The sequence below is a fragment of the Monodon monoceros genome, unplaced genomic scaffold, assembly GCF_005190385.1.
Source record: "Monodon monoceros isolate NGI ecotype Baffin Bay Population unplaced genomic scaffold, NGI_Narwhal_1 Super_Scaffold_15, whole genome shotgun sequence".
NCBI classification, from domain to species: domain Eukaryota; kingdom Metazoa; phylum Chordata; class Mammalia; order Artiodactyla; family Monodontidae; genus Monodon; species Monodon monoceros.
The window spans coordinates 70,313,506-70,331,827 of NW_021703771.1; the positions used below are offsets into that span (position 1 = coordinate 70,313,506).

An 18,322-nucleotide genomic window follows, 5' to 3' on the forward strand; every position below is an offset into this window, starting at 1 on the left:
ACTGCTGAAATATTTCTTGGGGGAAGAAATGAATTCAAACTAAAATTTCACATGTAAAACCAAAGTTTAAAAAAATATTTGAGTTCACAATCATTAATTTTATCGTTTACCTCAAGCTTTTAATAATGAAATAATATGTATACAGGTAAGTATATAATGATTTTATTAAATAAATTATTAATTAGCTTTATGTTAAAAAATAGATCTTTAAACAGGAGTAGGAGTAATATGGTAATTGGAAATATAAGATCACTGAGGATATAAGGATAAAAAATAATTACTAAGTTACATTTGCAGAATTTGCATTATGACTGTATTAAGTTATTTAATCATGTCCAAACTTTCCATGATTGTGTGGTATTTTGGTCTTGCTATTTGAAACGCTTCAATTTACTGCATTATGTAGGATGGGGCACCCTAGAATGTGCTAAAAGACCTCATAAATAATCATACTATTGATAGAGATATAGGCATGCTATAATTACATTAAACAAAATAATAAGGTAAAACGCTCAGACAGAGTAGTATTGAATACCAGTATGTCAGTCATTAGATGTAAAATGCTAAAATAAAATTATAAAACAGTAAATAATAATGTCAGCAGTGTACAATAATGTATGAGAAAAAATAGTGTTAATCACTGATAATATATTCCTTTCTTCTCATCTTTAGGGTTGCTGGAGAAAGATAACTATTGATGACTCTCTGCCTTTTGATGAAGAAAACAATCTATTGCTTCCAGCTACAACCTATGAATTTGAACTTTGGCCAATGCTTCTGTCTAAAGCTATCATTAAGCTGGCAAATGTGGAGTAAGTAGAATAAAAAATTATCGCTCACTTGTATAAAAACAAACAGGCGAACAACAGCAACGACAACTATACTTCCGTATTGCATAGTTTTATTTTTCAAAAACTCAATTTTAAGAAGCCTTTTCTCCAAACAATGTAAACTTCCTAATATAAAAATAAATATGCCAAAGCCACTGATTTGAAATATTGCATTAGTCCACAATAAGACAAAATTCCTCCAAGAAAAATACTAAAAACTTATTCTACATCCAGTGTTTCCTTATAACGAATGGAAAGTCAGTCATGGAAAATTAATCTTCAGCTTAATGAGAGAAAGAAGTTGTTTTGTAGGGGAAACTATTGGTTCATGTAAATACTGAATAATGTACACTGGAATCCAGTTAAAGTTTTAGGCTCTGTACATGCAGCAATCATTTACTAATCTTGAAGCCCTGAACTCTTCTGAAGGATGTCCGTGTGCTCCTCATACTCTTGGTAACATTGTTCCTTTTTATACATTCAGGATGAAAACTACTCATGTTTCCTTCAATATTCTTGTGAAATCTGCTTGTGTCTTATTTACCTGCATGACTTGTAAACTGCAGACATGTATGGGACATGTCTGCTATGTTTATTCTCTTAGCTTCCACTTGTAGAGACCTGTGGTCCTTCCATTCTGGCCTGAATGATGCAAAAAATCTTTGATGCCTGACTTGCAAATGCATGGCAGCTGTGTGTCTCTGATCAGTGGGAGAATTCTCACACACAGTGCACCAGCTTGAATTTGACACCCTTCCCCCTCCTGCAGTGTGTCACCGCCGCTCCTTTAAGAGGCCACTCCAGCCATTTGCTCAAAGCTCAGCCCCCTCCCCTTCTATTATTACACATAGCACTGTCAGTCAGTAGCCTGGTCTGATTTTTTGTGGATTTTCATTTAGCTCAGCTTCCTTTTTCTCTCCCAAAGCCACACAACGAAAACAACCCCTCCTACTGCCATCCTTTTCATCTCTCTTTTCTCTTACCAACCCTCAATTTTCTATTGGAAATTTGTTTTACCCAGCTTGCAACACTTAATTTCAATCATTTTTAAAAGCTCAGCTCAGATCATTTTAGGTAGCTGAATACTACTAAGTGTTCAAAATAGTGACAACTATGTTTGTTTATTTTTGAAAGAAAATAATGTTCCTAATTCTCAGACCTAACTTGAAGTTCTGAGAATTAGCTGCAAGGCCAGTGAAGCAGTAAATGTGTGACCTGGATAATTGGAGTAGCATTTTATCTTTCTTAAAGCTACAGTTCAGTAGAATTTTGTAGCAACTTGAGTAATAGAATTATTGTTATTTTTGAAAAATAAACAAATCCAACTTGAAAATAAAGGACCAGACTTAATGTAAGACATTTCTTAGGCTTACCAGTGGAAATCACTACATGGTCCAATTTATATTCGTCCAAAAGTTTTTCTCAGATTTTATAGTAGATAGTAAATATTTTATGGGAGTTTTAGCTTTCTACCTTAAAAAATTAATATTTAGTAGTCATTTAAATACCACTAGGAAATATGCAAAGGAAAAAGAGTTACTTTTATGGGGTTTGCACCGTCACATCCTGAATATTAATATGATTATTCAAAGAGGAGTTTAGACTGTGAATTATCCCACTAGATATTAGTTATCTTTGAGATATGTAGACATATCACAATTTATAATCTGTAAACAAGAAGCCAGTGTAAATTTTTAAATGATGGAGCATGTGACTAAGATAGTAAGATTTCTTTCTGAAGAAAAAGACATGTATGCCGGTCAATACCATCAGTCATCACCGTTGGCATAAGATGGACTGAAGCTCTGATTCCTGAGCAAAACATAGATATGGCATTTGTGTGTGTTAATGAAAATAGACTAATCACTTCAGAAAAAAAAATTTTAACAAAAGGATTAAAATGAGAAGAGCAATATTTGATCAGTCACGGCCTCATTTGACTTTATGCTATGGTGGCAGATCCACTCTTTTGTACAGGATAGAATGGATGTTTCTGGTTCTCTGAAATTATCTAAGGATTTGATTAAAGATGTCTGATGCCCATCTTGTCCTGCCATGTGTGAGACTGACTTAATACACAGCCTCATAGGAATCTTAGAATAATTACCGAAACTAGAAAGATGAAGGACACTGCCCTATTTTTAAAAGACCATGATAATATATTGAATATATAGAATAGATTATATATCATCTATATATATTTCCCGATATATAATATGTATGGATATGTTTATGATGTTAATGCTTTATATATATGACATTTTAAAATAAAGCTTGTGGGCTTCCCTGGAGGCGCAGAGGTTAAGAATCCGCCTGCCAATGCAGGAAACATGGGTTCGAGCCCTGGTCCGGGAAGATCCCACATGCCGCAGAGCAATTAAGCCGTGCCACAGCTACTGAGCCTGCACTCCAGAACCAGCGAGCCACAACTACTGAAGCCCACGCACCTAGAGCCCGAGCTCCGCAACAAAAGAAGCCACTGCATTGAGAAGCCCAAGCACCGCAACGAAGAGTAGCCCCCACTCGCCGCAACTAGAGAAAGCCCGCAGGCAGCAACGAAGACCCAATGCAGACATAAATAAAATAAAATAAATACATTTATAAAATAAAGCTTGTAAGCATGTTTTGTAATAGATATGAAATTTTATCTTTGGATCTATTTAAGTGCCTTATCAAAACAAGTCATCTGACTGTTGGAAAAGTATATTCTTGTGCTCCAATGTATAACCAGTAGGACCCCTACATTTATTATTATATCACTGCTTATTAGAGATTCCTGTTTTTTATAGACCTCTCTCTGTTTTCAAATGTTATTGACCATACTATTGTATATTTGCTTTTTTAGCATCCATGTGGCGGAGAGGAGAGAACTGGGAGAGTTCACAGTGATTCACGCACTCACAGGATGGTTACCAGAAGTCATTTCTCTCCAGTACGTTTGACCATTAAGTACTCATATATTTTTTTATCTCTTCCCCAGTAAGGTTTCTTTAACTAAAATATTCTTAGTCTTTAAGAAAATTTTAAAAATTGTCACATTTTACAAAATGTTTGGAGAATAACATGTTATAGTATTATAAAAAATTGCTTGAGAATACCAGGATAAATTCTGTTTCCTTATATATAGTAAATTTAATCCTTAAATATCTGAATTACAAATATTAAAACAATGTTAATTATTTATTATGATAAAATATTTACAGGTGTCCCTTTCTACTTATACACTTATTCAATACAGAAAAGTACAAGCGACTTTTAATTAGCTACCCACACTAGGGAATGAATAATATTAAAATGCATATTAGGCCTTAAGCACTTTAATATATTATTCTAATTAACACCCACAGTCCTGAAAAGATTATCTTATTTAATTATCCATATGACCCTATCAGCTAGGTGTTATATGTCATTAGAAATGAGAAAACTGAAGCTCAGAGCGGTTGAATTCCCTAAAGCTGTGTACATTGTACCTGGAGGTAATATTTGAATGTAAATCTTTCTGGGTCCAAAGCCCACAGTCTTTCTCTCATATGATTCTAGATATATAGATATTGTTTGTCTATGTTCAAAGAGAGAGGATTTAATTTAATACTTACTTAAAATTTCACAAATATTTTTTGTTTCATGAATAAATGTTATAGCCACATAATTTGATTATATTACCATTGATACTGGAAATTAATCAGGTTAAGTACATAGAAAATAATTATATCAATAGATCTGAACATGCCATCAATCCAGATGCTGAGTTTTATAAAAAGATCATATCCACAGTACAATTATCAATTTGGATCATCTCTGATCTTTGGTGTTAGAAAGCTACCATTCCCAGTGTCCAGGTTAAAGGAGACTGAAGACAAGTCCTAGTAACTTGGATTCTACCACCTAAAGCGTCCTTTCAGCAGGATAAACTAGCCATTGTTTGGTTCAAAGAAAATATATTTGCAGGGAAAAAAATGGGAGGGTAGACAAACTCCTCTAAGGACCACTTTCCCGAAAGAGAGCTGATTTTGCTTTTTACCTTTGGGAAAGGTCCAGATAGCACCCTTTTAGATCGTCTCATGGAAAATCCTTTTCTGATATCTAAGAGAAGAGGATATTTATTGACATGATATGGTCAATGTTAGTGGAGAGAAATAAAGAGAGAATGGGGTTTATAAGTATGGACTTTTCTAAATTTTTATCTTCAGTGTTGATGGAATGCTTAAAATTTTGCCTTAATTTTCCCTGCAATAAATATACCAGAGACATGAAAACATCAGAAGTCTATCAGAGGGTGGTAAAGAAACAGGAGATCAAAATGATTTGTGACTAGAAAAGTAGTAAATTAAAAATTGGGAATTGTCTCTTGCTAGAATCATACAATGAAATCATACATGAAAACTGAAAACACTATTCATATACTTTCATGATTATAAGACCAGTTTATTTCTTTTGTTTTAAAGAATTTTTTTTTTTTTTTGGTATAGACCATTTTTAAAGTCTTTAGTGAATTTGTTACAATATTGCTTCTGTTTTCGTTTTCTGGCCATGAGGCATGTGGGATCTTAGCTCCCCAATCCCGCACCCCCTGCATTGGAAGGTGAAGTCTTAACCACTGGACCACCAGAGAAGTCCCAAGACCAGTATAATAATTAAATTAAATGAAAATTTTGAAGGATTTTAGATGCTCAATTTGCATCAATTTATGGTTGCTTATAAAATGTCTATGAAAATGATATAAGGGGAAAAAGCTTGAGCTTTGGTGTCAGAACTATATAGCTAAACTTACATTCTTATAATTCCAATTTCAAGCTGTGTGAATTTTGCAAGTAATATAACATTTTGGGGCCCTAGTTTTTTCATATGTAAAATGCAGGTAAAAACGACCTGTCTTATAGGGTTGTTCTCAGGATTGAGTAGGTAAGAGTGTCAGAAAAAGTAACTGATGTATGGTAGAGACATAATTAGTGCAAGTTTCTTTCCCTCTAATGAGTATCACTATATTATTTAATATTATATAGATATATGTATGGTAGTTAATAATCAACCTTTGGAAACAGAGAAAAGTCTAAAAAAATGAGACTGACTCAGATGTTCAAGTTTATCATTTTACTTCTAAATGTACCCAGAAAGTAAAAGATATATACTCTCTTTGATTTATGTCATGATTCGTAGGATTTTTTGTTACGAACATTCTGCTACACTATGCATGTAATTTAAAATTACAATTACACTATAAAATCACAGCGTTAACTCATGTGTATATAAGTGTATAATTTTAAATGAAAAGAATGTCATGGAACAGTATAATAGTGATTGTCAAGAAATGTTTAATTTGAAATCACCGTCTGCCAAGGATGCAGGTGGAGGTCAGGTATGGCTTCATGGAGGAAGTTCTGACTTGATCTGAGCCTTTACCATTGACTGGGTTTGATTTGAGGGGACGGAAGGAAAGGGACAGGGAAAGCAGGAGAACAACATGATCAAAGCCATGGCATGTTCAGAAGTGGGATGTCTCTCTTCCTACAAAGGATTCGGTTGTGCAGAGACAGCCCCTGAGGGGCTTCACCAGTCATGGTCATGGTTTTACAGAGGTCCAGGAGAATTAGAGTACTCAAGTTTCATACTTGTGTTCACTACTGACTTTTTCCATATGAAAATCAATTAGGGTGAAAAGTGTTTTGTGACATCTTCAACAGACAGCCTTTCCCTTCCCTCTCCCATAGAAGTACCAAAGGGAGACATTGCTCTATTTGCAACTGTTGACCTGCCTCTTATGTTTTCCTACAGTTAGCACTGTTTTATCATTTGGAAAAAAAAAAACACCTGCTAACTCTCCGTATTATACTAGAAATACAGAGTGGCTATTAGAAGTCTGACAATTTCAAATGAAGAGATGATGCTTTTCTCCACAAATTTCTCTGATCTTGGTGTAATTCATTTGTGAATAGAGCACTCCACCACCCCATATTTAAGTCTAACTGTCCAAGATGTTGTATAGTCTCATCCTTTGGTGTATGAATATTTCTTTTCCACAGCATAACATTTTTTACATTGTAGGTGGGAAAAAACACAGGGGTTTTGGATTCAGAAAGATCTGTTTTAATCCTGATTCTATCATTTGGTAGTCTATCATTTGTGACTGCGTAACATTTATAACCTCTTAAACTTCAATTAGGATTGTACTACCTATGTTGCAGAGCTGTTATGGGATTAAATGCAAAAATGAAAACTGTCTTGGCAACCACTAGCTGGCCACCCACATCTTCATTCTGTTTCTCAAATGTGCTAAACTCATTGTCCCTTAGGGTCTTTACATGAACTGTTCTTTATTTATGCCTGGAATGATCGTCCGTCAGATATTTACTAGGTTGGATATGTCATAACATTTAGATATCACCAAGCTTAACTATCAGCTCCTCAGATAGGCCTTCTCAACTATCCCATCTAAATTATTTCTTTCCCGAATGACTCCATATCCCATTGTTTATTATTTTGTTTTCATCTTGAAAGTTATAGCTGCCTGTTATCTTCTCTCTCTCTCTCTCTCTCTCTCTCTCTCTCTCAGTTGTATCCATCCACTGGGATGGTAAGATGCATGAGAATAGGGACCCTTTTTGTCTTTCTCAATGTTGAGACTTCTGTGCTTAGAGAAATGACACTGAATGGCCATTACACTGTATGTTCTCAATAAATGTTTGTTGATAGAGTAATTTCAAAAATATTTTAAAAGGCTAAACTAGAAGTTTGTAAAAGATTCTTTGGGAATCCAGGACAGGAATATATAGCTTAATTTCCCTAGAAAGTAATGCTTAAACTGACCTCAAAGGATTAGTTGAAATTAGTGCAGCTTATTGAGGTAGGAAAGCCAACTCAGAGAAGAAAGAATAGCCTGAAACTACAAGGGAGCAGGGTGTAGTCCCAGAAAGGCACATCGTTCTGCAGGACTAGATTATGTGCTGGGTTCTGGAGGATGGATGGGTATGGGGTGGAGAGGTATGCAGGAACCAAACAGAGAAAGTTAAGAAATCTTCACAACAGAATGTCACTGAGGGATTTTAGACAGGAGGATGATCTTATCAGACTTGTGATTTTGGAGGATGGCTCAGGACTGGAGCAGGGGAACTGGCTTGTGCAGTATTGCAGAAGTCTTTGCCAAGGGCTTCTACAGAGAAAGTGGTGATAGGAATGGAGAAAGGAGATTAATCCTTTGTCAGTTGCTTCATTTGCAAATATTTTCTCCCATTCTGAGGGTTATCTTTTTGTCTTGTTTATGGTTTCCTTTGCTGTGCAAATCTTTTAAGTTTCATTAGGTCCCATTTGCTTATTTTTGTTTTTATTTCCATTACTCGAGGAGGTGGGTCAAAAAGGATCTTGCTGTGAATTATGTCATAGAGTGTTCTGCCTACGTTTTCCTCTAAGAGTTTTACAGTGTCTGTCCTTATATTTAGGTCTTTAATCCATTTTGAGTTTATTTTTGTATATGGTGTTAGGAAGGGTTCTAATTTCATTCTTTTACATGTAGCTGTCCAGTTTCCCCAGCACCACTTATTGAAGAGGCTGTCTTTTCTCCACTGTATATTCTTGCCTCCTTTGTCAAAGATAAGGTGACCATATGTGCGTGGGTTTATCTCTGGGCTTTCTATACTGTTCCACTGATCTGTATTTCTGTTGTTGTGCCAGTACAACACTGTCTTGATTACTGTAGCTTTGTAGTATAGTCTGATGTCAGGGAGCCTGATTCCTCCAGCTGCAATCTTTCTCAAGATTGCTTTGGCTATTCGGGGTCTTTTCTCCAAAATATACAAGCAGTTCATGCAGCTTAATATCAAAAAAACAAACAAATCCAAAAATGTGTGGAAGACCTAAATGGACATTTCTCCAAAGTAGACATACAGATTGCCAACAAACACAATGAAAAGATGCTCAATATCACTAAACATTAGAGAAATGCAAATCAAAACCACAATGAGGTATCACCTCACACCAGGCAGAATGACCATCATCAAAAAATCTACAAACAGTTAATGCTGGAGAGGGTGTGGAGAAAAGGGAACCCTCTGGCACTGTTGGTGGGAATGTAAATTGATACAGCCACTATGGAAAACAGTATGGAGGTTCCTTAAAAAACTAAAAATAGAACTATCATATGACCCAGCAATCCCACTACTGGGCATATACCCTGAGAAAACCATAATTCAAAAAGATACGTGTACCACAATATTCATTGCAGCACTATTTACAATAGTCAGGATTGGAAGCAACCTAAATGTCCATCAACAGATGAATGGATAAAGATGTAGCACATATATACAATGGAATATTACTCAGCCATAAAAAGGAATGAAATTGAGTTATTTGTAATAAAGTGGATGGACCTGCAGTCTGTCATACAGAGTGAAGTAAGTCAGAAAGAGAATAACAAATACTGTATGCCAACACATATATATGGAATCTAAAAAAAAACGGTACTGATGAACCTAGTGGCAGGGCAGGACTAATGATGCAGATCTAGAGAACGGACTTGAGGACGTGGAGGGGAAGGGGAAGCTAGGGAGAAGTGAGAGTAGCATCGACATATATACACTACCAAATGTAAAATAGATAGCCAGTGGGAAGCTGCCCCATAGCACAGGGAGATAAACCCTGTGCTTTGTGACCACCTAGAGGGGTGGGTTAGGGAGGATGGGAAGGAGGCTTAAGAGGGAGGGGATATGGGGATATATGCATATGTATAGCTGATTCACTTTGTTATACAGCAGAAACTAACACAACATTGTAAAGCAATTATACTCCAATAAAGATATTTTTAAAAAATAAAAGAATGGAGAAAGTGTTGTCAATTGCAGTAGGAGGAGGTAGGATCTAAGGGACATACTTTTTATTTGATGAGAGTTTCATGGAGAGAGACTTGGTCATTCTCAGTTTTCTAACTTGACTGAAAACTAGAAGATGGTGGCAGGATGTTTTAATTGACTGATTGTTTGTTTTTGATTGCTTTTCTATAAATTTATTTTATTTATTTATTTTTGGCTGCGTTGGGTCTTCGTTGCGCTGCGCGGGCCTCTCATTGCAGTGGCTTCTCTTGTTGTGGAGCACAGGCTCTAGGCACATGGGCTTCAGTAGTTGTGGCACGGGGGCTCAGTAGTTGTGGCTCGCAGGCTCTGGAGCACAGGCTCAGGAGTTGTGGTGCATGGGCTTAGTTGCTCCGTGACATGTGGGTCTTCCTGCACCAGGGCTTGAACCCGTGTCCCCTGCATTGGCAGGTGGATTCTTACCCACTGCACCACCAGAGAAGTCCGAGTTGTTTGTTTTTGGATAGATGTCTATTAGGTGGTTGTACACAACCTCTTCTCTTCTGGAGAGAGGTTTGAGCTGGAGCTAATGATTTGAGGGTTACATAAAAGTACAGGTGAACCTAAAATATGGTTGTGCTTATTAACTCACTGAGGAAAGGCTATAGACTATCAAGAGCATATTGAGGAGAACTCTGGGGAAGCAGCCCTAATTGGTCAGCAGTGAGCAGAGGAAAGGGAGTGTTCAAAGGAGTCTGCAAGTGATTTCTATAATAATAGAAACTGGAAAAGAATGATGTTGTAGAAGCCTCAGGAAAGAGTTTAGAGAAAGTAAAAATATTGTTAAATTCCACAGAGAAGTAACATAGAGACCATTTATCTAGATGATAATATATAGGAAAGTGCCTGGCACTTAACAGATGCTCAAATACATATTCTTTCCGTGTCATGTGTGTGACATGCCTCTCTCCCCTCCCAGACTGAGTGAACCTTGAGACTAGGGCCATATGTTTGGTCTCTTTGTTTATTTTGGTTTCTTTGCTTGTTTATTTATTTTTATTGAGATGTAATTGACATATAACAATATATTAGTTTCAGATGTACAACATAATAATTCAATATTTGTATATATTGAGAAACGGTAAACACAAATCTAGTTAACACCCAGCACCACACATGGCTATCATTTTTTTTTCTTGTGATGAGAACTTTTAAGACCTACTCTCTTAGCAACTTTCAAATATACAGTACAGTATTGTTAACTACAGTCACCATGCTGTACATTACCACCCCATGACTCCTTTATTGTATAACTGGAAATTTGTACCTTTTGAACACCTTCACCATTTTGCCCAAATCCTACCCCTTGCCTCTGGCAACCACTAATCTGTTCTCTATATCAGTGAGTTCATTTTTGTTTGTTTTGCTGTTTGTTTTTAGATTCTGTATGTAAGTGAGATCATACAATATTTGTCTTTCTCTCTCTGACTTATTTCACTTAGCATAATGTCCTTGAAGTCCATCCACATTGTTGCAAATGGCAAGATTTCCTTCATTTTTTATGTCTGAACAATATTTCATTGTGTATATGAATACCACACTTTCTTTATTCATTCATCCATCTGTAGATACATATGTTGATTCTATGTCTTAGCTATTGTAAATAATACTGCAGTGAACATGGGAGTGCATCTGTTTTTTTGAGTTACTGTTTTCCTTTCCTATGGATAAATACCCAGAAGTGGAATTGCAGGATTATACAATAGTTTTATTTTTAATTTTTTGAAGAAACTTCATACTGGCTGCACCAATTTACATTCCCACCAACAGTGAATGAAAGTGCCCTTTTCTCCACATCCTTGCCAACACTTGTCATTTCTTGTCTTTTTGATGATAGCCATTACAACAGGTGTGAGGTGATAACTCATTGTGGTTTTGATTTACATTTACCTGATCATTAGTGATGTTTAGCACGTTTCATTGTACCTGTTGGCCATCTGTATATGTTCTTTGGAAATATGTCTATTCAGATCCTCTGCCCATTTATTAATTGGATAGTCATTTTATTGAGTTAAATTAGTTCTTTTTATATTTTGATATTAACCCTTTATTAGATATATAATTTGCAAATATTTTCTTCCATTCAGTAGGATGTCTCTTCATTTTGTTGTAGGTTTGTTTTGTTTTTTTGCAGAAGCTTTTTAGTTTGATATAGTCCACCTGTTTATTTTTACTTTTGTTGTCTTTGCTTTTGGTGTCAAGTCCAAAAAATTATCACAAAGACTGATGTCAACGAGCTTAACATCTATGCTTTCTTCTAGGAGTTTTATGGTTTCAGGTCTCACTTTTAAGCCTTTAATCCATTTGGAGTTAATTTTTGTGTATAGTATAACAACGGTCAAGTTTTATTCTTTTGCGTGTGACTGTCCAGTTTTCTCAGCACCATTTATTGAAGAGAATGTACTTTTCCCCATTATATTCTTGGCTCCTTTGTCATAAATTAATTGACCATATATGCATGGGTTTATTTCTGGCTTCTCTATTCTATTCCATTGATCTATGTGTCTGCTTTTATGCCAATATCATCCTCTTTTGACTACTATGGCTTTGTATTACAGTTTGAAATCAGGAAGTGTGATGCCTCCAGCTTTATTCTTCTTTCTCAAGATTACTTTGGCTAATCAGGATCTTTTGTGATTCCATACAAATTTTAGGATTGTTTATTCTACTTCTGTGAAAAATATCATTGGAATTTTGATAGGGATTGCATTGAATATGTAAATTGCTTTTGGTAGTATGGACATTTTAACAATATTAATTCTTCCAGTCCATAAGCCATGTATATCTTTCATTTATTTGTGTCTTCTTTAATTTCTCTCATTAATATCATAGTTTTCAGTGTACAGGTCTTTCACCTCCTTGGTTAAGTTTATTCCTAGGTCTTTTTGCTGCAGTTGTATATGAGATTGTTTTCCTAATTTCTCTTTTAGATAGTTCATTATTAGTGTATAGAATGCAAAAGATTTTTGTATATTGATTTTGTATCCTACAACTATACTGAATTTGTTTATTCTAACAGCTTTTGGGTGGAGTTTCTTAGGGTTTTCTATATATAATATTATGTCATCTGTAAATATGACTGTTCTACTTCTTCCTTTCTGATTTAAAAGCCTTTTATTACCTTTTCTTGCCTTATTGCTCTGGCTAGACTTCCAATACTGTGCTGAATAAAAGTGGTGAGAGTGGGCATCCTTATCTTGTTCCTGATCTTAGAGAAAAGCTTTCAGCTTTTCACCATTAAGTATGATGTTAGCTGTGGGCATGTCATATATGTCTTTTATTATATTGAGGTGTGTTCCCTCTAACCCCATTTTGTTGAGCATTTTTATCATAAATGGATGTTGAATTTGTCAAATGGTTTTCTGCATCTATTGAGATGACCATATGATTTTTGTCCTTCATTTTTTTTACTGTGATGTATTACACTGATTGATTTCTGCATGTTGAATCATTCTTGCACCCCAGGAATAAATCTCACTTGATCATGGTGTATGATCCTTTTAATGTATTGTTGAATTCTGTTTGCTAACATTCTGTTGTGAATTTTTTGCATCTATGTTCATCAAGGATTTTGATCTGTAGTTCTCTTTTCTTGTGATATCCTTGTCTGATTTTGATATCAGGGTAATGCCGGCCTCATTAAATGAGTTTAGACATTCTCCCTGTCTTCTCTTTTTTGAAAGAATTTGAGAAGTATTGGTATTAATTCTTCTTTAAATGTGTGGTAGAATTCACCAGTGAAGCTCTCTGATTCTGGACTTTTCATTGTTGGGAAGTTTTTGATTACTAGTAATCAGTCCATTCAGATTTTCTATTTCTTGGTACATCACATGTTTCTAGGAATTTATCCATTTCTTTTAGGTTGTCCAGTTTGTTTTGTATATTTGTTTATAGTAGTCTCTTATGATCCTTTGTATTTTGTGGTATTAATTACAATGTGTCTGTTTCATTTCTGATTTTCTTTGAGTATTCTCTCTTTTTTTGTTGGTGAGTCTAAAGGTTTGTCAATTTTGTTTATCTTTTCAAAAAACCAGTTCTTAATTTCTTTGATCTTTTCTATTGTCTTTTTAGTCTCTCTCATTTATTTCCACTCTGATGTTTGTTATTACCTTCCTTCTACTAACTTTAGGCTTCATTTGTTCTTTTTTTTTCTATTTCTTTTAGGTGTAAAGTTAGTTATTTGAGATTGTATTTCTTAATGTAGACAAGTATTGCTACGAACTCTCACAGAACTACTTCTTAGAACTATCTTTGCTTTGTTGTATTTGTTTGTTGTCGTATCTGTTGTACTTCCATTTTTATTTATCGCAAAGCATTTTTTAAATTTCTTCTTTGACCCATTGGTTGGTCAGTAGCATATAGTTTAATCTACACATAGATGTGAATTTCCCAGTTTTCTTCTTGTAATTAATTTCTAGTTTCATACAGTTGTGGTTGGAAAAGATGCATGGTATGATTTCAGTTTTCTTGATCTCATTGAGTTGTTTTGTGACTTAACACATGATCTATCCTGGGGAATGTTCCATGTACATTTGAGAAAAATGTGTATTCTGTTGCTATTGGGTGGAATGTTCTATATGTGTCTCAGTCCATCCTATTTAATGTGTCATTCAAGGCCAATGTTTTCTTTTTTTTTTTTTTAACTTTTTTTTTTTGGCCATGCCATGTGACATGTGGGATCTTAGTTCCCTGACCAGGGATCAAACTCACTCCCCCTGCAGCGGAAGCACCAAGTATTAACCACTGGGCTGCCAGGGAAGTCCCAAGGCCAGTGTTTTCTCATTGATTTTCTGTCTGGATGATCTATTCATTGGTGAAAGTGGGATATTAAAGTCTCCTACTGGGTGCTCTTCTATGGGTGAGTCCTGGGATGGGTGAGTCCATGAGAGCTCTTTAAGAACTCTTTCTGAGTTTGCTATAGCTTTGTGGGCCTCATGGATGCAAGCCCTGCTGGCTTTCAAAACTAGATGTTTTGGGAGCTTGTCTCTGATCTGCAGGTCTTAAAAGTTGGGGTGCCATTATGTGGGGTTCAAACTCTTCACTCTTCAGGGAAAAGCTTAGGGATGTGAGCTCCCTCCAAACTGTGTGTGCCCACACTGTGTGAGGTTTATGGCAAGACTGTGTCTCAGCCTCTCCTAGCCACTTCACTATGGTTTTTTTTCTCATTTGCCAGATATGAAGGAATTCCTCACCTAGTTTTTTTTTATTATTTTCAGAGGAAATTGTTCTGTATGTAGCTGTAGATTTGTTGTGTCCATAGGTAGAGGTGAGTTCAGAATCTTCCTACATGACCATCTTTAATTTGAACTCTGTGTTTGGTCTCCTTGCATCAGCAAAGCCCGCCACAGAGCAGGCACTCAGTCAAAGCTTGTTGAATAAATAAGCACATAATGGTGTTTTTAACTAACATGTGAAGTAACTATTGTAATTGGTTTTTTGAAGTAGCAAGTTAATTTTTTTCTGTCAGCAATTTCTTGATGTGGAATAAAATGCTTAATTTGGAAATTAACGTTGTTTTTTACCTAAGCCCAGGATATACGGACAAAGTTTGGGAGCTCTTGAGAGAAATATTGCCCGAGTTTAAGCTGTCAGATGAGTCCAGCTCTGAAAGCAAAATAACAGACATAGATGCCAAATTAAAAGAACAAGGAAAAGACATGAAGGATGGGAAAGAAGTGAAAGATGGCAAAGAAATGAAAGATGGCAAGGAATTCAAACCTGAAGGTTCAGCAACAACACTAAAATTACCTGAGAAAAGTGACAGAGTTTTAAAGGGTAAGACATTCTATATCATGATGTTATTCAATATGGGTATTATATATAAACACTTTATAGTTTAGTCATTGCTTAATTTAATGATTATTTATTGTCATTATATTTATTAAGTGTTGTGGAAACAGTCATGTAATTAAGGTCCTTTCTTTCCAAGATATTAGAACTTGCAATGGTGTTTACCATATGTTAATTATTCTACTATATTTTGCTCTCCTTAAATATCAAAGGCAATTATATATTTTGATGATACTCAATTAATATATTATTAATATAGAAAAACACATTAAGTTTTCAATTTCCCTTAAACACATCTTTCTTATATGTTATATGTAGAGTGGAATGGACCAGAATACCAAAGGAGAAAAGTTGTCCTGTTTTCCTTTTCAGGAAGTGTGAAATGGACACAGATTAGATTATGATTTGCAGGTTATTGTAAGGTGAAAGTTAAAATCTGGAAAAAATTTTTCGAGTTATTTTACAGAGTGTAGGAGCATTTCTTCTTAAGTGGGAAATATATTTAATCATTATTTTATGTTTTCTAAAATATTTTATATAGCCATACATATGAACAATAATGCTTGTATAGTAGAGTTAAACATACTAGAAGATACTCAGCTTTTTTGTGTACTGTGATAGCATCTATAATGATCTTTCAAATGTTTATGTTTGGGGCTTCCCTGGTGGCGCAGTGGTTGAGAGTCCGCCTGCCGATGCAGGGGACGCGGGTTCGTGCCCCGGTCCGGGAGGATCCCACGTGCCGCGGAGCGGCTGGGCCCGTGAGCCATGGCCGCTGAGCCTGCGCGTTCGGAGCCTGTGCTCCGCACCGGGAGAGGCCACAACAGTGAGAGGCCTGCGTACCGCAAAAAAAAAAAAAAGTTTATGTTTTATAAGATATTGATATTTTGTCCTTATCTAGATCTTATCAACCAGCATTTCTAACCATATACTGCCCAGAAATAATTACTGTAAATGTTTCTCAAAAATATACAAAAAAATTGTGTGTGATATCCGCCTATCATCAGTGCCATTTAAAATGATCTAATGTGTATTAGTTTATAAAAGAAAGCAAAAAAAAAGCCAGATTAAATTTGTTTTACCCAGTGTATCCTAAATTAATTTGAACCTGGAATCCCTTTCTCATGTATCACAAGTTAACTTCTGTCTATCCAGCCCTCCATTTAACAATCCATTCAATATACTACTTGCTGAGAATATCGGTAAGTGTTCTAGGAATTAGTGATAACTTGATGAACAAAATCAGGTGTGGAACTCACTTCCTAGAACTAAGGTCTAGTGAGTGGGACTAACATTAATTTTAAAAATCATAAATACATACTAATACATGAGTCTTGAAGGGAAATACAGGAAACTTTAGGAGTTCATATGAAAGACCTAGTCTGGGGCATCAAGGAAGAATTCCCTAAGGAATTTTGAGCTGTGTTTGCAAAGATGATAGGGATATCTGGAGGAAGATTAAGGACTGAGAAGGGAAGAGCATTCTAGGTAGAGGAGACAGCAGATATAAATATTATGAAGAAGTAGCAGGAATGACAATGATCTGGAAGACCTGGTAGAAGATATGTTTAGCTGGAGGAGAGGATGTGTGGAATAAAGTGGCTTAAGAAGAGCCTGGAGAAGAAGATAGGAGAGCGATCATTTCATATCCTCCAGGTCATGTTAAGATGATTGATCTTTACCAAGGAGCAATTGATGGCTAATGAAGAGTTTAGGGTTGAGTCATGATCTGTTTCACATTTTCAAAAGGATATTCTGGTTCTCTGAGAAGAAAATAACTTGGTGTGCGCATGGGGGTGGAGAGTCAGTGACATGAGTGGACATAGAAAAAACAATTTGGAGACCTTTGCATCAGCTCAGTTCAGAGACAACAGTAGCTTGGCATAGGGTAATACGGCAGTCATAGTGGAGAGGCAGATAAAGTAAATGATTGAGAGATATTTAAAACGTAAAAAATGGCAGAATGTGGCAAAGATGATGTGTAGAATTCTGACTTCCAAAACTGGATAGATGGTAGTACCTTTTATTGAGAGGCGTAATGCCAAAAGAGGAACGGCTTTATGAGGAGAGATCACAGAATGACTCAGAACATACTGAATTTGAAGTGCCTTTAAGGAATCAAGTGTACTTTCATGTCAGGAGTTCCAGGCTGGTGATATACTTTTGGGAATCATTGACAAATGCGTGCCAAATTAAACAATGAATGATATTCCCAAGGAGATGGCGTAAAGTGAGAAGACTAAGAAGCTTAAGTCTTTAGCTTCTTTAAGACTCAGCCTTAAAGAAGCTAAATATCTGAGAACTGGGTACCAAATAATGAGCTGGCAAAAGAGGTTAAAGGATGACCAGAGAAACAGGAAGAAGACCAGCAGAGCATGTTGCTACTGAAGTCAAAGGAAAAGAGTGCTTTAAGAATCAGGGAGATTGTGTCAAGTAGTGTTGAGAGTTGAAATATGAGGAGAATTCAAGTTTCTCTGCTGGATTTTGTGATATGGAGGTCACTGGGCACTGGTAAGTGATGGGAGTGGAAGACACGTTGGAGAGGTTAAGAAATAAGTGGGAAGTAAGATAATTTATAAACACCCCTGTTAGGAGTTTGTCTGTGAAGAACAGGAGAGCGACAAAGTGGAAGCTGACAGGGAATGTAGGGGACCCGTGAAAGATATTTAAATTTTTACCTGATGAAGAAGTATTTTTAAGTGATTGGGAAGATGCAGTTGAGATGACAGCCATAGTGTAAGTTTCCAGAGAGCCCAGGTGAAGGGATTGGACCAAACCAGGGAGCAAAGTCTCCTCCATCTTAACGGGTGGGCACAGGGCATGGGAGAGGACAGATGCACATGTCAGTGGATGAACGGGTTTGAT

The 18,322-nt window shown here is 36.0% G+C and overlaps 1 protein-coding gene across 1 annotated transcript in view; it reads left to right on the forward strand.

Moving 5' to 3' along the window:
- Positions 1 to 18,322, forward strand: part of ADGB (androglobin) — a 176,251-nt gene that overhangs the window by 54,211 nt on the left and 103,718 nt on the right. Inside the window, exons 6-8 of the mRNA XM_029223879.1 lie at positions 673 to 812; positions 3,676 to 3,762; positions 15,195 to 15,442. Coding sequence (XP_029079712.1) covers positions 673 to 812; positions 3,676 to 3,762; positions 15,195 to 15,442 — 475 coding nt within the window. The remainder of the gene's footprint in view (positions 1 to 672; positions 813 to 3,675; positions 3,763 to 15,194; positions 15,443 to 18,322) is intronic.